The 25,293-nt window shown below is 48.2% G+C and overlaps 2 protein-coding genes across 8 annotated transcripts in view; both read right to left on the minus strand.

Annotated features, from left to right (window-relative positions):
* Nucleotides 1–129: 129 nt before the first annotated feature.
* On the minus strand, nucleotides 130–25,207 carry LOC140420198 (uncharacterized). Of its 7 annotated transcripts, none has more exons than XM_072504224.1 (2): nucleotides 24,999–25,207; nucleotides 130–4,809 (listed from the first exon to the last, which is right to left on the minus strand). In XM_072504224.1, the coding sequence occupies exon 2, from the start codon at nucleotides 4,449–4,451 to the stop codon at nucleotides 2,934–2,936; it is 1,518 nt and encodes a 505-aa protein (XP_072360325.1). In that variant the 5' UTR covers nucleotides 4,452–4,809; nucleotides 24,999–25,207; the 3' UTR covers nucleotides 130–2,933. The 7 variants fall into 7 exon arrangements, with proteins under 7 accessions (XP_072360325.1, XP_072360320.1, XP_072360319.1 ...); XM_072504219.1 differs by lacking the exon at nucleotides 24,999–25,207 and adding an exon at nucleotides 17,524–17,831; XM_072504218.1 differs by lacking the exon at nucleotides 24,999–25,207 and adding an exon at nucleotides 12,662–14,086.
* The window catches only part of LOC140417987 (uncharacterized), a gene marked incomplete at its 5' end in the record, with an annotated part of 79,678 nt that continues 68,622 nt past the window's right edge, over nucleotides 14,238–25,293 (minus strand). Inside the window, 1 exon segment of the mRNA XM_072501418.1 lies at nucleotides 14,238–15,479. Within this exon segment, the coding sequence (XP_072357519.1) occupies nucleotides 14,478–15,479 (1,002 nt within the window).

Consider the following 25,293-nt stretch of genomic DNA (forward strand, 5'->3'; position numbering starts at 1 on the left):
ACACGCAACAACATCACCATAAAATACCCAACTGCCCTCTCCGCCCGAGCTCCTAACTACCCGTATATTAGATTCCCCATCCTTATTTTACACTGCTGTGCCTCCCATTCCCCCCCCCCCCCCCCCTCCGTCTCTTACTGCTGACGGACAGTTTTCCTTGAAGAAATCGATGAACAGTTGCCACCTCCGAGCGAACCCCTGAATTGAACCTCTCAAGGCGAACTTCATCTTTTCCAGCCTGCGAAACCATGCCATGTCACTGACATTGGAGGCTCTGAATCCTTCCATCCCAACAAAACCTGTCTCTGAGCCACCAGGGAGGCAAAGGCCAAAACGTCGGCTTCTCCTCACCTCCCCCCCCGGATCTTCCGATACCCCAAATATTGCCATTTCTGGACTCGGAGTCACCCTCCCTTCCAGGACCTCTGACATGACGTCCACAAATCCCTGCCAGAATCCCCTCAACTTCGGACATGCCCAGAACATGTGTACGTGGTTCGCCGGGTTACCCCCAAACCGCCCGCACCTATCCTCCACTTCCTCAAAAACCTACTCATCCGGGCCACAGTCATATGAGCCCCATGAACTACCTTGAACTGGATCAGGCTAAGCCTGGCACACAACGAGGATGAATTGACTCTCATCAAGGCCTTTTCCCATAGTCCGACTTCCAACACCCCTCCCAACTTTTCCTCCCACTTCCTCTTTGCCTCCCCATTTGGGACCCCTTCCCACTCCATCAATTCCTTGTATATTTCCGAGACCCTACCCTCTCTAACCCCTGTTTTTGACATCACCATATCCTGTCGTCCCCTTAGGGGGAGGCGGGGAAAACTTGGGACCTGTCTCTGGACAAAGTCCAAAACCTGCAGGGAGCGAAACCCGTTCCCACCCGGCAACTCAAACTCCTCCTTTCGTGTCTCCAGGCTCGGAAACCCTCCTCAATGAAGAGATTACCAAATCCCTCGATCCCTGCCCGCTGCCATCTCCTAAAGCCCCCGACCAATCCTCCCGGAATAAAACAGTGATTGTCACAGGTCGGTGACCCCTCCAGTCTCATGTGCCGCCTCCATTGCCCCCACACTCTCAGGGCTGCCACTACCACTGGGCTTGTGGAGTACCAAGCCGGCGAGAATGGCAGAGGCGCCGTTAGTAAAGCCTCCAAACTCGTGCCCTTACAAGATGCTGCCTCCACTCGTTCCCACACCGACCCCCTCCCCCACTACCCACTTCCTAACTGTTAGTGGGAGAGAATCTCAAAGAAATCACTCAACGCCCAGGGTTACTGGTCCTCGCACCAAACGGTTCATTTTGCCGGCGGGGAGATGGCGTCTGTTACAGTCCCAGACCATCTCTCCACTGAACAAAGGAAAACATCCATTCTTATATTTTTCAAAACAGCCGCACAGCCCATTCCGGCCGGACCTTGTCCAATAATACTGATTATAGATTACATACATTAGATATATATCCAATTAAATTTGACATTATGTAAAGTGGGTTGGTGTCTTACCAACCCCTAACTTCATGAAGAAGTCACTCAAAACCAACTTAAAGTTATGTCTCCTGCCTGCACCTGGAGACCTTGAGCTGGTGAGGATACATTCTGCTCTTTGTCCTGTGGAGCTGTTATCAGTGCTGGTAAAATCCTCCCTAAAAACCCCCATGTATGTTTCACATTCAATTCCTTGATATCAATCATTCCTGCTTCCCTGACTAACTCTGCTGTCTGTAATTAAATGATGTTATTTGTACCAGTTTGCAAGTAACCCAGCTAATGATTGTTCAGCAATGTGCCTAGCTCAGCTAACAGCCATTTTGTGTCCTTTCTGATATTAGTAATTCTTCGGTTATAAAATCACAAGCATGTTATACACTATCTATTCCTACAAATTGCCTCTTGTCCAGGCATCCAAGCCAGGGTACCTTTATCTAAAATCTTCTTTCTAAATCGGACTTCAACACTAACCATCGATATGTTGGCCGCCCAGTAATAGTTAATAAAATTCGGAAGAGTCAAGCAAAAGTTTGCCATCCGAGGTCGGAAGATGGCTTCCACAAAACGTGGGAGCCATTCACTCGGTTGTTCCAAGACCTGTTTGTAGCCCAACAGCTTAGAAGACAAAGAACAGGAGAAGGCAGTCATGACACAGTAAGGGAGGGGGAGGGGGTGGGTGGGATAGGGGAATGAGAGGGGGGCAGGAGACATGGAACCCAACCACGCCCAACAAAAGAAGCATGAGAAACAAGGGGGGGGCGGGGGCAACAACCGGAACAAAAATAAACAGTGGGGAACGAAAAACAGGAAACCACAACCACCACTGTGAATAATGCGAGAGAAAGAACAACCGTGTCTGCACGTACACACTGATCCTTCTTCTGTATACCACAAAAATCTCAATAGAGAGAGAGCCCCTGGTAAATATGTAATCATTCCTTAAATATTAGCTATTCTACGTCTCCCATCAGTTTCCCAGTCCACCTCAGACAACTTGCCCCTCATACCCTGATGGCGTTCTTCTGTGAGCAACACCCAGATAAATTAAACAAAAAAAAACCCATGTAACCATCACGGCCCATCTTCATGGCAATGTGGCATGATTTTGGGGGATCCAAACAGAAATGCAAACTGAATATCTTCTCACTTGCGAAACATCCTTTTACTCTGAGATCCTTATGAAATTTGAAACCAGGTATTCGCAACAAGACAAAGAGCATCAGCCCACTGGAGGCAAAGTCGTGAGACCGGCCAGTCCAGCAGAAAGAAACCCTCCCCATTGACCAACTGTCAGAATGAACAAAATGCAGTCCTGGGTGTAACTGAGAGCAGAAACAATAACAGCAGAATCCAACTCCTGTAATCACTGGTCAATGTATTGGTGTCTCAGCAGATGCAATGAATCATGCTTTCCCTTCCCACAGGTGAATGGCCTCTACCCAGTGTGAACTCGCTGGTGACTCTGCAGGTTGGATGACTGAGTGAATCCCTTCCCACACCGAGAGCAGGTGAATGGCCTCTCCCCAGTGTGAATTCGCTGGTGTGTCTGCAGGTTGGATGAATCACTGAATCCCTTCCCACACTGAGAGCAGGTGAACGGCTTCTCCCCAGTGTGAACCCGCTGGTGTCTCTTCAGAATAGATAAGCGAGTGAATCCTTTCTCACACACAGAGCAGGTGAATGGTCTCTCCCCAGTGTGATCTCGCTGGTGTGTCTTAAGACTAGATAAGCGAGTGAATCGCATCCCACACTGAGAGCAGGTGAATGGCTTCTCCCCAGTATGAACCCGCTGGTGTGTCTTCAGGTCAGATAACCGAGTGAATCCTTTCCCACACACAGAGCAGATGAATGGCCTCTCCACTGTGTGATCGTGCTGGTGCGTCTTCAGACTAGATAAGTGAGTGAATCGCGTCCCACACTGAGAGCAGGTGAACGGCTTCTCCCCAGTGTGAACTCGCTGATGTGTCTTCAGGTTAGATAACCGAGTGAATCCTTTCTGACACACAGAGCAGGTGAACGGCCTCTCCCCAGTGTGAATCCGCTGGTGTGACTGCAGGTTAGATAACCGAGTGAATCCTTTCTCACACACAGAGCAGGTGAATGGCTTCTCCCCTGTGTGAACCCGCTGGTGTGTCTTCAGGTTAGATAACCGAGTGAATCCTTTCTCACACACAGAGCAAGTGAATGGCCTCTCCCCAGTGTGATCTCGCTGGTGTGTCTTCAGATTAGATAAGTGAATGAATCGCATCCCACACTGCGAACAGGTGAACGGCCTCTCCCCAGTGTGAACTTGCTGGTGTGTCCGTAGGTGGGTTAACCGATTGAATCCTTTCCCACACTGAGAGCATGTGAATAGCTTCTCCCCAGTGTGAACTCGCTGGTGTTTCCGCAGGTTGGATGAATATCTGAATCCCTTCCCACACTGAGAGCAGGTGAACGGCCTCTCCCCAGTGTGAACTCGCTGGTGTTTCTTCAGGCTGGATAAATGTTTAAATCTCTTCCCACACTGAGAGCAGGTGAATGGCCTCTCCCCAGTGTGAACTCGCTGATGTATCCGCAGCGTGGACAACTGACTGAATCCCTTCCCACACTGAGAGCAGGTGAATGGCCTCTCCCCAGTGTGAACTCGCTGGTGTAACTTCAGGCTGGATAACTGTCTAAATCTCTTCCCACACTGTAAGCAGATGAACAGCTTCTTCCCAGCGTGAACTCGCTGGTGTATCCGCAGGGTGGATAACAGACTGAATCCCTTCCCATACTGAGGGCCGTTCAACGGCCTCTCCCCAGTGTGAACTCGCTGGTGTGACTGCTGGTGGGATAACTGACTGAATCCCTTCCCACACACAGAGCAGGTGAAGGGCCTCTGCCCAGTGTGACTGCGTCGATGAGTTTCCAGTGCAGATGGGACTCTGAATCCCTTCCCACAGTCTCCACATTTCCACGGTTTCTCCATGTTTTGGGTCTCCTAGTGTTTCTCCAGGTCGGACAACCAGTTGAAGCCTCGTCCACACACAGAACACGTGTACGGTCTCTCCCCACTGTGAATGGTGTGTTTTTTTTCTGGCTGTGTAACTGGTTAAAGCTCTTTCCACAGTCAGTGCTCTGGAACACTCTCACTCGGGTGTGTGTGTCTCGGTGCTTTTCCAGTCACACTGATGGTTTAAATGTTTTGATGCCGACAGATTGGGTATACATTAATTCTTCTGGATTCAAAGGCCGATGATATTCAGATGCTAACGAATCAAGTGGCTCTTTCAGATCGAGACGTGACGTTTGAGTCTTCTGTGTGTAATTCCTCCTCTTGTAATATCCTGCAGAAGGAGTTTACAAAGTCAACTCAGTATCGGATAACAATTCAGAATAAACAATTCTAGTTTCTGCATAACATTCTTTCCTCTCTCATTCCCCCATACCTAGTCTCCAGGAAGGAATGGAGTATTGGAGCAGTAAGTATAACAACCGTACCTCGGGATTCACAGCCTAGTCTCCAGGGACGGGACTCGGAGGGGCAGAGAATCTGAGCTAAGAGTATAAAAGCCTTTGCACATTCTCCCCCTGTCTGTCTGGGTCTCACCCCCACAACCCAAAAAGATGTGCAGGGTAGGTCAATTGGCCACGCTAAATTGCCCCTTAATTGGGGAAAAAAGAATTGGGTTACTCTAAATATATTTGAAAAAAGATTCCTAATTTAGTTGGTAGCCTAACTGCGCAAACATTTATCAAATAGTGATCACATGATTGAATTCACTGTAGTGTTTGAAAGTGAAAAGCACGTTACAGACAGTAGAATTTTAGAATTGGGTAAGGCTGACTTTAACGGGATGAGACTGTCGCCGGGGCAGTACGGTAGCATAGTGGATAGCACAATTGCTTCACAGCTCCAGGGTCCCAAGTTCGATTCCCGGCTTGGGTCACTGTCTGTGCGGAGTCTGCACGTCCTCCCCGTGTGTGCGTGGGTTTCCTCCGGGTGCTCCGGTTTCCTCCCACAATCCAAAGATTTGCAGGTTAGGTGGATTGGCCAGGTTAAATTGTCCTTAGTGTCCAAAATTGCCCTTAGTGTTGGGTGGGGTTACTGGGTTATGGGGATAGGGTGGAGGTGTGGGCTTGGGTAGGGTGCTCTTTCCAAGAGCCGGTGCAGACTCGATGGGCCGAATGGCCTCCTTCTGCACTGTAAATTCTATGAAAAAAAGTAAATTCTATGAGACAGAGACTGTCCACGGTAAACTGGGGAGATCGGTTACTGGGTCAAACAACTGAAGATCAGTGGAGAATATTTTAAGAAACATTTAACGAGATAGAGAGCAAGTATATCCCCGAGAGGAAAAGGCTCCGCTTCACAAATAAAAACAGCCACGGACAAATAAGAGGTTAGGGACAGTTTAAAATTAAAAGAAAGGGCGCACAAAAGTACAAGACACAGGACAGATCCATTTCAAGTTGACTATGTTGTTCGTCAGTTCCCCAATACTTTGGGGTGTGTGATCTGCATTGTTATCCTCCTGTTTTTATAGAATCTAACCCTCTTTCCCCACTCACTATGTGAACATGGTGACTGGTTGTTGAATTGCTGACATTTCATCTGGAGGCTGTGCTCCCTCAGATATCCTGTTCTGAATGAATTCTCAATGTCTGGTTGTATTTCTGCGGCAATATCTCTTGTTCTCGGGGCCCATTTCCCGCCAGTTTTTCTGCTGCTTTCATTGTTTGAAAAATGTTGAAAAGAAAAGTAATAAAAATATTGACATTTGCGGGTGTCTGGCGGGAGGTGCGCGGCTTCCCTTCCGACAGGGAGTCAGGGAGCCGCTTCAACCCTTTCCGTGCAGCCTGGTCAAGCTGCTGAGTCTCGGGACTCACTGCTCGGTGTCGCCGGTCGGTGCTGCGGATCTGACGGGAGACAACCCAACCCAATCCGTGACCTTCCCCTCCCCCGGCCCGGGACTGCGCATGTGCGGGGAAGAAGGGAAGCCGCGTCCGTGGGGCGGAGCGCCCACCCCTGACCTTACTGGTGACGTTTGGACCAATAGGAAGTATTGGAGGACCGGAAGGACTCTGGTCCCCCAGCCAATTAGAGCTCCGGCTTTGTGTGAACGAAGTTTGAGCTTCACACAGACGGAAACCTCCTCCTGTCTCAAACATCTGGGAGTAAAACACCTTTTCTCCCCCTTTCCATTTCTTTTCTCATTCTGACTTTCAATTGGTCACTTGCAGCAACTGAAGGGAAAGGAAGTGAATCCAGGGAGGGTGCAGACTCTGGAAAGCTTGGCCCAGATCTTTCTCTCTCTCTCTGAAAGACATTGACATCCTTTGCTCCCTCAGCTTGACACGGGGAGAACGTGCAGACGCCGCACAGACGGTGGGACCAGGTTTTTGGACTGAACCCCTGGGTGGTTCCGATGTGCTTGGCCCGGCGGTCGCCTGAAGGGTCTCCTGTCCATGACCCACACTTGGGCTGAAGTGTTTTTGTCACAAAGGCCCCTGGGTTAAGGGTGTAGCTCTGCCCGCCTCATCCAGGTAGGTGGTACTCGGGTGAGGCCTGAGGGAATCTGAGGTTGCAGATTCCTTGGTCTCCTGTAGGGTTGCAACACAGGGAAAATGGTGCTGAGGTAGAGGGGCCAATTATCTATCGAATGGTTGAGCAGGCTTGATGGGCCAAATGCAGCTCCTATTTATTCTGTGTTGAAACACATGATAGCACAGTGATCAGCACTGTTGCTTCACAGCTCCAGGGTCCCAGGTTTGATTCCCGGCTTGGGTCACGGTCTGTGCAGAGTCTGCACGTTCTCCCCGTGTCTGCGTTGGTTTCCTCCGGGTGCTCCGGTTTCCTCCCACAAGTCTCCAAAGACTTGCTGTTCGGTGAAATGAAAAATGAAATGAAAATCACTTATTGTCACAAGTAGGCTTCAAATGAAGTTACTGTGAAAAGCCCCTAGTCGCCACATTCCAGCACATGTTCGGAGAGGCTGGTACGGGAATTGAACCCGCACTGCTGGCCTTGTTGTTTTACAAGCCAGCTTTTTAGCCCTGTGCTAAACCAGTCCCTCAGTGATTTGGACATTCTGAATTTTCCCTCTGTGTACACGAACAGGCGACGGAATGTGGCGATGCGGGATTTTTCACAGTAACTTCACTGCAATGTTAATGTAAGCCTACTTGTGACAATAAAGATTATTATTATAAAGCAGTGAGCATGGATCTGTCAAACAGCCTGAATCAGCACCTTCAGGAAAATTGAGAGGTTGATATTAAAAACAGCAGAATGAGAATGGAGGGAGAGTGTGTGGGATGGAGATTTACAACTTTTCGGAACATAGGAACTGGAGCAGGCCATTCAGCCCCTGGAGCCTGTCCCGCTATTCAATGAGATCATGGCTTATCTGTGACCTAACTCCATATACCTGCATTTGGCCCATATCCCTTAACCTCTTTGATTTACAAAAATCTATCTATCTCATTTAAAATAAACAACTTCAACTGCAGTTTGTGGGAGAGAGTTCCAAACTTCTACAACTCTTTGAGTGAAGAAGTTCTTCCTAACATCTCTCTTGAACGGTCCAGCCCTAATTTTATTTTTTAATAAACATTTTATTGAGGTATTTTGGATTGGATTGGATTTGTTTATTGTCACATGTACCGAGGTACAGTGAAAAGTATTTTTCTGCGAGCAGCTCAACAGATCATTGAATACATGGGAAGAAAAGGGAATAAAAGAAAATACATAACAGGGCAACACAACATATACAATGTAACTACATAAGCACTGACATCGGATGAAGCATACAGGGTGTAGTGTTAATGAGGTCAGTCCATAAGAGGGTCATTTAGGAGTCTGGTGACAGTGGGGAAGAAGCTATTTTTGAGTCTGTTCGTGCGCATGTAGAAACAACAAAATAGAAAAGATACATGAAACCATAAACATCGTGCAAAAACCGTTTACCTTTGGTACAGGTCTCACCCTTATTGACCCCCGACTCTAACCTAACCTACTCTTCCCCCCCCCCCCCCCCCCACCCCCGTCTGCTGACAATTAATTTTCCGCAAGGAAGTCGCGAACGGTTGCCACCTCCGGGTGAACCCGAATAGTGAACCTCTCAAGGCAAACTAAATTTTCTCCATCCAGAGAAAGCTAGCCATGTCCGATAACCAGGTCTCCGACTTCGGGGACTCTGGGTCCCCCCATGCCAAAAGTATCCGTCTCCGGGCTACCAGGGAAGCAAAGGTCAGAACATCCGCCTCTCTCTCCTCCTGGATTCCCGGAACTTCCGCCACCCCGAGAATCACCACCTCTGGACCTAGCGCCACCCTTGTTTTTAACACCATGGACGTGATGTACACAAACCCCTGCCAGAATCCCCGAAGCTTTGGACATGTCTAAAACATGTGGACATGGTGCACCTGTCCTCCACCTAAAAGAATCTGATCATCCGGGCCACTGTCATGTGAGCCCGGTGCACAACCTTAAATTGTATCAGGCTGAGCCTGGCACATGTTGCAGACGTGTTGACTCTAAACGCGTCTGCCCATAAACCATCCTCTATCTCACCTCCCAGCTCCTCCTCCCACTTACGCTTCAGCTCGTCGGTCTGCATCTCCTCCGACCCCATAAGCTCCTTATAGATGTCTGAGACGCTCCCCTCCCCTACCCACCCTGGAAATTACCCTGTCCTGAATCCCCCTCAGCGGTAGGAGCGGGTAGGTTGACACCTGTTTACGAAGGAAGTCCCACACCTGCAGATACCTGAATTTGTTTCCCCTCGCCAGCCCAAACTTTTCCTCCAGCACCCTCATACTCGGGAAACTCCCCTCTATGAACACATCCCCCATCCTCTCAATCCCCGCTCTCCGCCATACCCGGAACACCCCATCCATACTCCCCGGGGCAAACCGGTGGTTAGCACAAATTGGGGCCCAGACCGATGCTCCCATTGCTCCCACATGCCACGTCCACTGGCCCCAAACTCTCAGGGCCGCCACCACCACTGGACTGGAAGAGTACCGTGCCAGCGGGAATGGCAGAGATGCAGTTACCAACGCCCCAGACTGGTGCCCTTACAAGAAGTCGCCTCCTTACGCACCCACAATGACCCCTACCCCACCACCCACTTCCTGATCATGGCTATGTTAGTTGCCCAGTAATAATTGCTAAAATTTGACAGCGCCACCCGCCCTCTCCCTGGGTCCGCTCGAGCGTTACCTTCCTTAGCCGTGGGGTCTTGCCCGCCCAGACGAAGCCCGTGATCACCGTGTTGACCCACTTAAAAAAGGAACGCGGAATAAAATTGGGGAGACATTGAAATATAAATAGGAACCTCGGGAGGATCGTCATTTTCACCTATTGCACCCTCCCGGCCAGAGACAACGGGAGCGCGTCCCATCTCCGAAAATCGTCATTCATTTGGTCCACTAGCCGGGCCAGATTCAAGTTATGCAGCCGGTCCCATTCCCGTGCCACTTGGATGCCAGGTACCTAAAACGACTCCCTACCGACCTGATCGGCAGCTCCCCAGTCGCCCCTCCTGTCCCCTCGCCTGAACCACAAACATCTCACTCTTATCCATGTTTAGCTTATACCCCGAAAACCGGCCGAATTCCCCAAAAATCTTCATGATTTCCTCCATCCCCTCTACTGGGTCCGAAACGTTCAGAAGCAGATCATCCGCATAGAGCGAAACCCTGTGCTCCACCCCACCCCCAACCAGTCCAGCTCCTTGAAGCTCTCAGAGCAATTGCCAGTGGCTCTATAGCCAACAAAAACAGCAGTGGGGATAGGGGGCATCCCTGTCTCGTCCCCTGGTGCAGTCCAAAATAGTCCTAAGTTGTCTGTTCGTCCACACACTTGCCACAGGAGCCTGATACAGTAACCTGACCCAGTCAATAAAGCCCCGCCCAAATCCAAACTGTCCCAGTACCTCCCACAGATAATCCCATTCTCCCCCATCAAAAGCCTTTTCTGCATCCATTGCGATCACTACCTCAATCTCCCTACCTTCCGGGGACATCATGATCACATTTAACAGCCTTCTTACATTGGCCATCAACTGCCTATCCTTAACCTTCTGGTCCTCCCCAATAACGTCCGGAACACAATCCTCAATCCTAGAGAACAAGATTTTGGCCAGCAACTTGGCATCCACATTCAGCAGGGAGATCAGCCTGTAGGACCCACACAACTCCGGGTTCTTGTCCCGCTTAAGAATCAGCGAAATCATTGCCTGTGACATCGTCGGGCGCAGCACCCCTCTCTCCCTTGCCTCATTGAACATCCGCAACAACACTGGCCCCAATATCCCCAAGAACTTTTTATAGAACTTTACTGGGTACCCGTCCGGACCCAGGGCCTTACCCGCCTGCATGGCCTTCAAGCCGTCCACTATCTCTTCATGCCCAATTGGGGCCCCCAGCCCTTCTACCCGCTCCACGTCCACCATTGGGAAATTCAGCCCCTCCAAGAAGTGCCTCATCCCCTCCGGCTCCGCAGGGGTTTCCGACCTGTACAGCCTGCTGTAAAAATCTCTGAACACCTTATTCACCCCTACCGAATCACCAACCAGGTTCCTATCTCAGTCCTTTACTTTCCCTATCTCCCTAGCTGCCTCCCTCTTCCTAAGCCGCTGTGCGAGCATTCTACTGGCCTTCTCCCCATGTTCATAAATCGCCCCCTTCACCTTTCTCAGCTGCTCCACCTGTGGTCAGCAAACTAAACCCCGCCTGCAACCTCCGTCGTTCCCTTAATAGCCCTGCCTCTGGGGGTCTCCGCATACCTCCTATCAATCTGTAGTATCTCCTTTACCAGTCTGTCCGTCTCTGCCCTGTCAACCTTCTCCCCATGAGCCCGGATCGAGATCGGCTCCCCCCTTACCACCGCCTTCAGTGCTTCCCAAACCACTGCTGCCGAAGTTTCCCCCGTGTCATTGACCTGCAGGTAGTTCTGAATGCATTTCCTCAGCCTCTCGCTCACCCCTTCATCTGCCAAAAGTCCCACCTCCAGTGCGGGCGCTGGTTACTGTCTTTGCTAACCTGCAGGTCATCCCAGTACGGTGCATGGTCTGAGATTGTAATCGCCGAATACCGCATGTCCACTACCCCAGTCAGAAAGACCCTGCTCAAAATAAAGAAATCAATCCGGGAATACACTTTATGCACGTGAGAGAAGGAGAACACCTTCACCCTCGGTTGCCTAAATTACCATGGATCCACCCCGCCCATCAGCTCCATGAACCCTCTTAGTTCCTTTGCCATTGCTGGAACCCTGCCCGTTTTTGAGCTTGACCGGTCTCAGCCAGGGTCCATAACTGTATTGAAGTCTCCTCCCATGACCAACCTGTGAGAGACCAGGTCCGGTATCTTTCCCAGCATCCTCCTAATAAACTCCACATTGTCCCAATTTGGCGCATATACATTTACTAATACCACCTACACCCCCTCCAGTTTCCCACTGACCATAATGTACCGACCTCCCACGTCCGAGACTGTTCTACCCGCCTCAAACACCACCTGTTTATTGATCAGGATCGCGACCCCTCTAGTCTTTCAATCTAGTCCCGAGTGAAACACCTGGCTGACCCAGCCATTCCCCAATCTAACCTGGTCCGTTATCTTAAGGTGCGTCTCCTGCAACATTATCACGTCCACCTTCAATCTCCTAAGTTGCGCGAGCACACGTGCCCTTTTAACCGGTCCATTTAACCCTCGAACATTACAGGTGATCAGCCTAGTTGGGGGGCTCATCCCCCCACCCTCCGCTGCTCAGCCACCCCCTTTTTTAGGCCCACCTCCAGCCCGTGTTCCGCGCCTCCACCGGTCCGCCCCCAGGCAGCCCCCGACCTCCTCTCTGTCCCTCAGCCCAAGTCCCTCCTTTGTCAGCAGAACATTCACCCCCCCCCCAGCAACAACACCCTGTAACCCAACCCCTTTCCTAAACCAAACATATGCACCCCCCCACTGCACTTCCGAGAGCTAGCTCACCCAGCTAGCTTGGCGGCCCCCATCCCCGGCGGCAGATAGTCTTCCACCTATTGTTCTCCCCCCCCCCCCCCCGCCCCCCCGCCCATACAAACAAACTCCAACATCAAACAATCCCCACACAATTGCCCAACAGAAAAAACACCAAGATCAAAACAAGCACACCTCCATCCCCCAACAGTGCAAATGAAAACCTTAACTCACTCAGCTCTACTCCTGGTTCCAAATCAATGCAAACGGCACCTCAAACCCATCTTCCATAAAACGGAGAACGAGAAACTTTTTACAAAAACAGAGGAACAAAACAGAGAAACAAAAACATGAACATTGCAGCCAAGTTCAAAAGTTCTCAGTCCTTCGCCAGCCCTTTCTTTCTTGCAAAGTCCAACGTGTCCTCAGGCGACTCGAAGTAAAAGTGTTGATCCTCATGCGTGACCCAGAGACGGGCTGGGTATAACAGTCCAAACTTCACCTTTTTCTTGAAAAGGATCGTCCTGATCTGATTGAAGCCTGCCCTCCTCCTGGCCACCTCCACGCTCAGGTCCCGCAGGATGCTATTGTCCCATTTATAGCTCCGTGTCTGCTTGGCTCACTGCAGAATATACTCCTTATCTGAGAACCTGTGGAATCTCACCACCATAGCCCTCGGAAGGTCTCCCATCCGCGGCTTCCTCGCGAGTGCTCTGTGAGCCCTATCCACCTCCAGGGGCCGGGAGAATGCCCCATTCCCCCAGCAGCTTCTCAAACATGCCTGCGACGTATGTCCCAGTGCCGTTCCTTCGGACTCCTCCGGGAGCCCGACAATTCTTAGGTTCTGCCGGCGGGACCAATTCTCTAGGTCCTCCAACTTTTCCAGAAGCTTCTTTTGCTGGTCCCTCAGCATCCCCACCTCCAGTTCCACTGCAGTCTGATGCTTCCCCTGCTCAGCCAGCGCCTTCTCCACCTTCTGGATCGCCCGATCCTGGGCGTCCAATCTGAGCTCCACCCACTCAATCGATGCTTTTATTGGGTCCAAGCAGTCCCGTTTCTGTGTCGCAAAGCCCTCCTGAATGACTTGCATCAGCTGCTCCATAGACTGCTGGGTCGACAAGCCAGAGGTGCGCCCCTCCGCCATGTTCTCTCCTGTTGCAACTTCACCCCAAGTCTTCTCTGTCTTTCTGTTTCTGCCCTTACGAACACTTCTAGTCCTTTTCTCCATGTACCGAAGTGGGAATTCTGTAGAGAATTGCCAGTGACGTCCGTTCTTCAATTCAACTCCGTTAAAAAATAGTGGGAAAAGGTCCAAAAGTCCGACCAGAGCGGGAACCACCAAATGTGCGACTTACTCCTTCATAGTCGCCTACGAAAGTCCTCCGGGGCTAGAATTGACCACACACCAGGCCGGGAGTGGCAATATAACTTGGGGGCTCAGGTACCTGATCTTTGGAATGGCAGACGCCGATGATTGGGTTACAGTATAAATTAAAAAGACACACCAGGTTTGTAGTGGTATAAGGATGGCTCTGGAGGCTGCTAAGATTTTATTCAGGTGGACGGCCTGTCTTTGGTTTCTTGAAAAGGGTTTCAAAACGGCAAGCTGGTGAATTGGCAGGTAAATGAATATAGAGATGCCAGCTAAAGCTAGGAAAGCAGAGATATGTGATGTATTCATTGAATATGTGGGTCTGTTAGAAACACAGGAGAGCCCACATGGTTCTGAGACTCAGAGGGATCTGGGTGTCCAAGAGCAGGAATCACAAAAGGCGAGTTTCCAGGTACAGCAAGTAATTAGGAAAGCTAATAGAATGTTATTGTTTATTGTGGGGGAATTGAATACAAAAGTCGGGAGGTTATGCTTCAGTTATACAGGACATTGGTGAGACCACATCTGGAGCACTGTGTACAGTATAGCTCATTTACCGCCAGTCCAGCAGAACAAAACCCTCCGACCCTCCCCATTGATGAACTGTCAGAATGAACAAAATGCCGTCCTGGATGTAATTGAAGCAGAAACAATAACAGCAAAATCCAACCCCTGTAATCACTTGTGAACTTGGTGTCTCAGCAGGCGCCATGAATCATGGATTCCCTTCCCAGACTGGGAGCAGGTGACCGGTCTCTACTCAGTGTGAACTCGACGGTGTGATTTCAGGCTGGATAACTGAGTGAATCCCTTCCCACACTGAGAGCAAGTGAACGGCTTCTCTCCAGTGTGAACTCGCTGATGTTTTCGCATGTTGGATAATTGACTGAATCCTTTCCCACACTGAGAGCAGGTGAATGGTCTCTCCCCAGTGTGAACTCGACGGTGTGATTTCAGGTTGGATAACCCAGTGAATCCCTTTCCACACTGAGGACAGGTGAATGGCTTCTCCCCAGTGTGAACTCGCTGATGTTTTCGCAGGTTGGATAATTGACTGAATCCCTTCCCACACTGAGAGCAGGTGAAAGGCCACTCCCCAGTGTGAACTCGCTGGTGTGACTTCAGATTGGATAACACAGTGAATCCCTTCCCACATTGAGAACAGGTGAACGGCCTCTCCCCAGTGTGAACTCGCTGATGTGACTGCAGGTGGGATAACTGAGTAAATTCCTTCCCACACTGAGAACAAATGAATAGCCTCTCCCTGGTATGAACCCGCTGGTGTCTCCGCAGGCCGGATAACTGAGTGAATTCCTTCCCACACTGAGAGCAGGTGAACAGCCTCTCCCCAGTGTGAACTCGGCGGTGTGCCCGCAGGTTGGATAACTGAGCAAATTCCTTCCCACACTGAGAGCAGGTGAATGGCCTCTCCCCAGTGTGAACTCGCTGGTGTGTCTGCAGGTTGGATAACTGAGTGAAACCCTTCCCACAGTGAGAGCAGGTGAATGGCCTCTCCCCAGTGTGAACTTGTTGGTGTGACTGCAGGTTGGATAACTGCGTGAATCCCTTCTCACACTGAGAGCAGGTGAACGGCCTCTCCCCAGTGTGAATGCGCCGATGAGCTTCCAGCTGTGATGGGGCTCTAAATCCCTTCCCACAGTCCCCACATTTCCACGGTTTCTCCATGTTTTGGGTGTCCTCGTGTCTCTCCAGGTTGGACAATCAGTTGAGGCCTCGTCCACACACAGAACACGTGTACGGTCTATCCCCGCTGTGAATGGTGTGATGTGTTTTCAGGCAGTGTAACTGGTTAAAGCTCTTTCCACAGTCAGTGATCTGGAACACTCTTACTCGGGTGTGTGTGTCTCGGTGCTTTTCCAGTCACACTGATGGTTTAAATGTTTTGATGCCGACAGATCGGGTAAACATTAATTCTTCTGGATTCAAAGGCCGATGATATTCAGATCCTAACGAATCAAGTGGCTCTTTCAGGTCTAGACGTGACGTTTGAGATTTCTGTCTGTATTTCCTCCTCTTGTAATATCCTACAGAAGGAGTTTACAATTTCAACTCAGTATCGGATAGAAATTCAGAACAAACAATTCTAGTTTCTGTACAACATTCATTCTGTCACATTCCCCAATACCTCGTCTTCATTACCTATTCCCCACATCTAGTTTCCAGGGAGGGATGGTGTATTGGAGCAGTAAGTACAACACTAACAACCTTACCTCGGGATTCACGGCCTAGTCTCCAGGGAACGGACTCGGAGGGGCAGAGTATCTGAGATAAGAGTATAAAAACCTTAATTTGGGGATTCTAAAGTCCATGTAGACTAAATCAACTGCACTACCCTCATCTACACACCTAGTCACCTCTTCAAAAGATTCAATCAAATTTGTAAGACATGCTCTCCCTTGTTTAATCCTTGCCTTTCCAAGTGGAGATTAATTCTGTCCCTCAGAATGTTTTCCAGTAGTTTCCATGGCAGTGAAGTTAGACTCACTGGCTTGTAATTTCCTGGTTTGTCCCTACTTGCCTTCTTGAATAATGGCACCACATTAGCTGTCTTCCAGTCCTCAGGCACCTCTCCTGTGGCCAGAGAAGATTTGAATTTTTTTTGTCAGAGCCTCTGCAATCTCCTTCCTTGCCTCCCACAGCAGCCTGGGATATATCTCATTTGGCCCTGGGGATTTATTCGCTTTCAGACCTGGTGAAACTGTTCATACCGTCGCCCTCTCAATGTTAAGTTGTTCAAGCAAATCACAATGTGCCTCCGTGATTTCTGTTCCTACATTATCCTTCTCCGTAGTGAACACAGATGCAAAGTGCTCATTTAAAACCTTCCAGTTCCATGCACACATTGGTCCGTACTCTTACCCTGGTCAACCCCCTGCCCCATTTTCCATGCTTCCTCTTTGCTCTCCTAATTCCTTTCTTAAGTAATCCCTTGCACTTTCTATGTTCCTCTGGGACTTCCGCTTTGAGCCCTCGGTATCTGTGACAAGAGTCACCTTTAAGTCCTTATCCAACCCTGGATATCCCTTACATCCAGGGTTCCCTGGACTTATTGCTCCCATCCTTCACTATCATGGGAACATGGAATTTACAGTGCAGGAGGAGGCCATTTGGCCCATCGAGTCTGTACCCGCCCTTGGAAAGAGCACCCCACCGAGGCCCACACCTCCACCCTATCCCCGTAACCCCACCTAACCTTTTTGGACACTAAGAGCAATTTAGCATGGCCAATCCACCTAACCTGCGCGTCTTTGGACTGTGGGAGGAAACACGAGCACCCGGAGGAAACCCACGCAGACATGGGGACAACGTGCAGACAGTGACCCAAGTCGGGAATCGAACCTGGGACCTTGGAGCTGTGAAGCAACAGTGCTACCCACTGTGCTATCATGCCTCCTTGTGCGCTATCAATCCTACTGCTCAGATATAGATTTTTCGACAAGTGGCTGCTCCCAGTTGATTTTGTACAGATCCTGTCTTATGTTTTAAAAATTTGACCTCCCCATTCTGCAACGTATGAGACCCAACCTCAAATTCAGATGTTTCAATTTCATTGGCTTGCTCCTCTTGGGCTTTCCATGAGCGAATTCAATTTATCCATTTCAAGTTGACTATGTTGTTAGTCAGTTTGCCAATACTTTGGGGTGTGTGAGCTGCATTGTTATCCTCCTGTTTTTATAGAATCTAACCCTCTTTCCCCACTCACTGTGTGAACATGGTGACTGGTTGTTGAATTGCTGACATTTCACCTGGAGGCTGTGCTCCCTCAGATATCCTGTTCTGAATGAATTCTCAATGTCTGGTTGTATTTCTGCGGCAATATCTCTTGTTCTCTGGGCCCATTTCCCGCCAGTTTTTCTGCTGCTTTCATTGTTTGAAAAATGGTGAAAAGTATAAAAATATTGACATTTGCGGGTGTCTGGCGGGAGGTGCGCGGCTTCCCTTCCGACAGGGAGTCAGGGAGCCGCTTCAGCTCTTTCCGTGCAGCCTGGTCAAGCTGCCGAGAGCCTCGGGACTCACTGCTCAGTGTCGCCGGTCGGTGCTGCGGGTCTGACGCGGGGACAACCCAGTCCGTTACCTTCCCCTCCCCCGGCCCGTGACTGCGCATGTGCGGGGAAGCTGCGCATATGCGGCCGGTGGCAAGCCCCATGACCATCCAGCAGACGTATTAACCAATGTGAAGAGTTGGAGGACCGGAAGTACTCTGGTCCTTCAGCTAATCAGAGCTCGGGCTTTGTGCGGCTGATAATTGAGCTTCACACAGACTGAAACGTCCTCCTGTCTGCACCATCTGTGAGGAAAACACTGTCTTTCCTCCCCCTTTCCATTTATTTTCTCATTCTGACCTTCAGTTGATGAATTGAAATGAAGTGAAATCAGGGGGGGTGCAGACTCTGCTCCCTCTTCAAACTCTGCAAAGGTTGGCCCAGGTCTCTCTCTCTCAGTCTCTCAAAGACATTGACATCCTTTGCTCTCTCAGCTTGACACATTTATTTGTCTGGCTAAAAGGATGGTCTCTTTCCTAATGTTCACAATTAAAGTGCTGGTTTTCCCAGGAGACGGCTGATATTTAAGGCAACAGTAAATTAATATCGGACAGATACATAAATGTCCAGTGTTGTTATATGGTAGAATCATAGAATTTACAGTGCAGAAGGAGGCCATTCGGCCCATCGAGTCTGGACCGGCTCTTTGAAAGAGCACCCTACCCAACCGCACACCTCCACCCTAACCCCATAACCCATTAACCCCACCAAACACTAAGGGCAACTTTGGACACTAAGGGCAATTTATCATGGCCAATCCACCTAACCTGCACATCTTTGGACTGTGGGAGGAAACCGGAGCACCCGGAGGAAACCCACGCACACACGGGGAGAACGTGCAGACTCCGCACAGACAGTGACCCAAGCCGGGAATCGAACCTGGGACCCTGGAGCTGTGAAGCAATTGTGCTAACCACTATGCTACCGTGCTGCCCACGGTATATTAGATATATTATTGATGGTTCTGTAACAAAGTACATTTATTATTATTTCTAGTTGTGTAATGTTGTTCTGTATCTCCATTATATATTTCCAGGCATCTCTTCCCTCAGGGTGGGATTTCTCTTCCACAGGGACCAGTGGAGTCTGGGAGTTGGTGAATATTTTCACGGATGAGTTTGACAGATTTTTCTGAACGCATTTTTTTTTTAACCATAGACACAGCAGTACAATAAACACAACAGAGTAACAGAAACATTGGTGGGAAATGGGTACAGAGCAGAACAAGAGATATTGCCGCATAAATACAAGGAACACATTGCAGAATTAATTCGGAACAGGATAGTTGAGGGACCAGGGCCTCTAGATGAAATACTGGATCAATTGAACAACCAGCTAACAGGTTAACATGGTGAGAGGGGAAAGAGGGTAAGAGTTTGTAAAAACAGGAGGACAGCAATGCAGGTTGCACACCCCAAAGTATTATGAAACAGACTAACAACATAGTCGACTTAAAACGAATAAGGTGAATTGAATTCAGTCATGGAAAGCCCAGGAGGAGTAAGTCAGCTGAATCGGAGCATATGTATTTGAGATATGGCTCCCGTACTTTACACAATACATCAGACTTAGAGCAGAGTACAGATGTTAAAAATTCCACAGGGATGCATTCCATAATCAGCCTATGTCAGTTTTGGATAAAGGGGAAGTTGTCGGTAATCCAGGAGCAGAGGATATTTTTATGAGTGGCAAAGGTCAGGATATTATATTTCCTTTTAAAATTAGAATTGGTGATTTGCCCACCTTAGAGTCCCAGGATCAGGAATACAGGTTTAGATTCTAAAGCTCTCTCAAAACCCCTCTCCAGTTCCCTGACTACATTTGACCAATAGGATTGAATCTTTACACAGCTCCATAGACAACGTGTATAGTCACTCTCAACCACCAGGCACATTGGAGTAGAGTGGGCTCAACCCGGTGTCTAAGACTAGACGTAATATGAAGACTGTGTAGTATTGCACAGTCTCCTTCATTTTATTGCAAATCAAAATTTCACTGGCATAGTCCCATATGTTACCCCATGTCTCCTCATCAATATTGACTGCTAAGTCCTTGTCCTATGACTGCAAGGTTCTCATCATTGAAATACAGGATCTGGAATTTAGTATATCATAGAATTGGCTAATCAATTGTTTAGGCTCCACAGAATTCAGGATTCTTTCCACTGGGGAAATTGAGGAATCAAGACACAAAGATGTCTTGTTACGAATAACATCGCTGAGCTGTAAATACTTAAAGGATTGTCTTGTGATGTCAAGTTGCTGACATAGCTGCTCAAAGGATGACAAGGAAGTGTCTCTGAACATGTCTCCCAGTCGACAAACGCCTCTATCACTCCAGGTATCGAATCCGTGGTCTTTGAATTCTAGATTTTGAATCTAGAAGGAGAAATGTTTGCCTCATCTGTCGGCTTCAAAAGATTTTAACCATCAGTGTATCTGGAAAAGCACTGAGACACACACATCTGAGTGAGTGTTCCAGAGCACTGACAGTGGAAAGAGATACACTGCCTGAAAAAACATCACACCATTCACAGTGGAGAGAGACAGTACACGTGTTCTGTGTGTGACCGAGGCTTCAACTGATTGTCCAACCTGGAGCGACACGAGGAGACCCAAAACATGGAGAAACCGTGGAAATGTGGGGACTGTGAGAAGGCATTCAGAGTCTCATCTGAACTGGAAGCTCATTGACACATTCACACTGGGGAGAGGCCATTCACCTGCTCTGTGTGTGGGAAGGTATTCATTCATTTATGCATCCTAAAGACACATCAGCGAGTTCACACTGTGGGGGAGCTACTCACCTGTCTTCAGTGTGGGAAGGAATTCACTACTTTATCCAGCCTGCGGATATACCAGCGGGTTCACACTGGAGAGAGGCCGTTCATTTGCTCTTAGTGTGGGAAGAGATTCACTTCTTTACCCATCCTGCGGAGACACCAGCGAGTTCACACTGGGGAAAGGCCATTCACCTGCTCTGACTGTGGGAAGTGATTCACTCAGTTTCCCCATCTGCAGACACACCAGCAAGTACACACTGGGGAGAGACAGTTCACCTGTTCTCAGTGTGGGAAGGCATTCACTACGTTATCTAGCCTGAAGTCACACCAGCGAATTCACACTTGGGATAGGCAATTGTAGAAATGGACCCAAAGTGGAGGTATCTGCAATATGCATCTATATGTATATGAAACGTATAATATTTCAAATACGGATCATTTTCTAGATTCACCCTAACCGTGTATAATCCTTGTTTAAAATGTCATGTAGCAGCCTCTGAGGCATCATGGATAGCCAGCTGACTTGGCCACATTCCTTGTGAAGGAGTTCACACAGAGAGCTGAAATCCCCTTGCCTGTAACTCCCAGGCAGCTGCCTGTGAGGAATGCTGCCTGTAGCACCAGTCTGTAATGAGGTTAAGATAAGAGAGTCTATCAAAAAGACCCAAGGACAGCTGATAAGTGGTCTGGAATACACCACGAGGGGGCCTCTGTCTGTTTATGACCTCTGACCACACAGCCCCATGTAGATAGTAACCAATAATTATTAGAATTGGATTGTGTCCAGCCGAGGTGGGCTGTGTAACTGTTCGAATTGTATAATTATTGATGATTTTTGTTATGCATTAAGAGAAGCGCATGGTGAGACCCATGACTGGCTCCCTGCCGGTGTTAAATCAATAAACTGTTTAACATTTGGGGTAGACCCGAGTGTTGAGTGATTCTTTCAGAGTCATTCCCGCGAATACCATTCAATGTGGGAAGGGATTCTGAGATTCATGGCATCCGGTGAGACACCAACAAGTTCACAATTGATTACGGGGGTTGGATTCTGTTACTGTTTCTGCTCTTAATTACATCCAGGACTGCATTGTGTTCATTCTGACACTTGGTGAAGTGGGAGGGTCGGAGGGTTTATTTCTGCTGGACTGGCCGGTCTCACGACTTTGCTTCTAGTGGGCTGATGCTCTTTGAGCCTTGTTGCGAATATCTGACCTAAATTTTACAAGGACAAAGACTGAAAGGGTGTTTGGAAGTTGAAAGATATTTGGTTCCCATTTCTGTTTGGAGCTCCCCAAAGCATGCCACGTTGCCATGAAGCTGGGCTATGGTGGTTATATGGTTGTTTTGTTTAATTTATCTGGGTGTTTCTCACAGAAGGAAACTGTCAAGGTATGAGGGGCAAGTTGTTTGTGTCACATTGGGTCACTACAATTAAACTCAAGACAAAAGAGAGGCACTCGCTAGCAGTTCAGCAATTATTACATATTTCCATAACATATAAATTCCTTTAAGAACAAAAATCCACCAGGAAAAATGATGCAATCGTGGCTAACAAGAAAAGTTAAAGATTCCATTAGATAAAAGGAAGAGGCTTTTCCAGTGGCAAAAATAATAGTAAGCCGGAGGATTGGGAACTAGTTTTAGGGGATGGCACGTGGCACAGTGGTTAGCACTGGGACTATGGCACTGAGGACCCGGATTGGACTCCCAGCCCTGGGTCACATTGGTCTTTGCTAATCTTTTGCTTTTCACATTCCGAGAGGAGCTTTTCCAGGTGTTTTTTTTATGTTTCTCGCCAGTTTAATCTCACATTCTATTTTCTCTTTATCAGTTTCTTGGTCTTCCTTTGCTGAATTCTAAAACTAGTTCTTTTTTTTTCCTTCTTTTAAAAAAAATAAATTTAGAGTACCCAATTATTATTTTTTGTCCTATGAAGGGCCAATTTAGCCTGGCCAATCCACCGAACTTGCGCATGTTTGGGTTGTGGGGGGTGAGATCCACAGTCACGGGGAGAATGTGCAAACTCCACACGAACAATGACCCGGGGCCAGAATCGAACCCAGGTCCTCAGTGTCGTAGGCAACAGTGCTAACCACTGTGCCACCACATGGTCTCTCTTCCGATTTCATGGCGAGGGAGGATCGCCTTCATTAAAATGAATGTTGTACTCTCTGCAGATGCTGCCTATACTGCTGTCGACCAGAGTCGTTAAGGAAATTAATAGAACCCAGTACATTTATCTGGAACAAAAAGAGACCTTGCATCAAGTTTGTTCAGCTCCAATCACCCAGAGCTAAGGGAGAGTTGGGTCTTCCAAAAATCAGGCTATATCAACTGGCCTCTCATCTGAGGTTCATAAGGGATTGGGTTAGGATGAACCCAACATCCACCTGGCTGAATGTAGAAGCAGACCAGTCAGTTCTCCCTCTACAGGTCTTGTTGTTTATGGTGATATTAAGACAGGTTCTGCTAAGTGTGATAATCCTGTTATTATTAATACTCTCAGAGTGTGGAGGTTGGCCCACCAATTAGAAGGGAGATCGACATTGACTTCCACTCTCCTCTCTACGGCAGTCTAGATTTTCCACCCAGTCTCATTGACCATGGATTTGATACCTGGAGAGATAGAGGTGTTTGTAGGCTGGGAAACAAGTTCAGAGATGCTTCCATATCATCCTTTGAGCAACTCTGCCAGAAATGTGATATCCTGAGACAAACCCTTTTTAAGTATTTACAGCTCAGGCACTTTATTCTTAATAAGGGATCTTTGCCTCATGATTCCTCAATTTCCCCCGTGGAAAGAATCCTGAATTCTGTGGAGCTGAAACAATTGATTAGCAAGTTCCATGATACTCTAAATTCCAGATGCTGCATTTCAACGTTGAGAGCATTGCAGTCATGGGAAAGGGACTTAACAGTCAATATTGCTGAGGAGATATGGGATAACAAATGGGACTATGTCTGTAAAAATTTTGGTTTGCAATAAAATGAAGGAGATCCAGTTCAAGATACTGCACCATCTTCAAATTACGTCTAGTCTTAGACTATATCCGCGATGTGCCTCAAGTGCCTGATAGTCAAGGGCAACTATGTACGTTGTTTATGGACCTTTGTCAAGATCCAAGCCTATTGGCCAAATGTGGTCAGGAAACTGGAGAGGATTTTAGACAGAGTGTTAGAGTCGAATGCTTTATTCCTGATCCTGGGTCTCCTACATGGACAAATCACTGATTCTATTTTAAAAAAGGCTGTGTAATATCTTGACTGTTGCCACTCGTAAAAATATCCTCTACTCCTGAATTAGTGACAATTTCCCCTCTGTCCAAACCTGGCATAGGCTGATTATCGAAAGCATACCAATGGAATTTTTAATGTCTGTACTCCGTTCTAAGTCTGATGTATTCCACAGAGTATGGAAGCCCCATCTCAAATACACAGGCTCCATTTTATCTGACCTGCTCGTCCTGGGCTTTCCATGAGCTTTTTATGCTTCATTTTAATTGGACAATGTTGTTAGTTTGTTTCACAATATTAAAGGATATGCAACCTGCATTGTTATCCTTCTGTTTTTATATAATCTTACCCTCTTTCCCCACTCACTATGTTAACCTGTTAACTGGTTGTTAAATTGATCCGGCATTTCATCGAGAGGCTCTGGTCCCTCAAATATCCTGTCCCAAATTAATTCTGCAATGTGTTCCTTGTATTTATGCTGGGAATATCCCTTTTTCTCTGCACCCATTTTCCACCAATGTTTCTGTAACTTTGTGTTCATTGTTAAAAACCAATAAAAATATGTTTTTTAATCTATCCAGCTCATCTGTGCATATATTCAATGACCTCCCCCAAAGCCTCCATTGGTCCCTGCAGAAGAGAATTCAAGAGACAAACAACCCTCTAATGGAAGAGACGACTGGAAATATATAATGTTGCGACAGTACAATATTACACAACTGGAAATAATAAATGTATTTTATTACAGAACCATCACTAATATATCTAATCTGTGCCATATAACATTAGATATATCTCTGTCTGATATTACTTTTCTGTCCCCTTAAATGTCAGCCATCTTCTGGGGAAACCAGCCCTTCAATTGGGAATATTAGGAAAGAGACCAGTGTCTGGATTAGCACAGTGGGCTAAACAGCTGGCTTGCAATGGAGAACAATGCCAGTAGCGCGGGTTCAGTTCCAGTACTGGCCACCCCAAACAGGCGCTGGAATGTGGTGACCTGGGGCTTTTCACGGTAACTTCATTTAAGCCTACTTGTGGCAATAAGTGATTATTATTGTATTATTATATTATCCTTTTAGTCAGACAATTTTAGTGAAGACAATCTTCACTCACACAAAGCTCGTGCTCTGATTGGCTGGAGGACAAGAATCCTTCCGGCGCTCCAATTCTTCCCATTGGCCAACATCTCAGCAGAAAGGTCAGGAGGCGGCTCCCTCCCGAACGTGCGCACCTGTCCCTCTCCTTTAGGCATGCGCAGTCCCGGGCCGCGGGGAGATCACCGAGCGGCTTCTCGCTCTGGCCGGAGTCATCAGCCCGTTGCTGGGAAACCTTGCATTTCGGTGGTGTGGGGGGAAGGGGAGCAATGGATGGGGGCGGGGCTCCCGTGTCCGTACCGGGTATGCGCACT

The sequence above is a fragment of the Scyliorhinus torazame genome, chromosome 5 (assembly GCF_047496885.1).
Source record: "Scyliorhinus torazame isolate Kashiwa2021f chromosome 5, sScyTor2.1, whole genome shotgun sequence".
Taxonomy (NCBI): domain Eukaryota; kingdom Metazoa; phylum Chordata; class Chondrichthyes; order Carcharhiniformes; family Scyliorhinidae; genus Scyliorhinus; species Scyliorhinus torazame.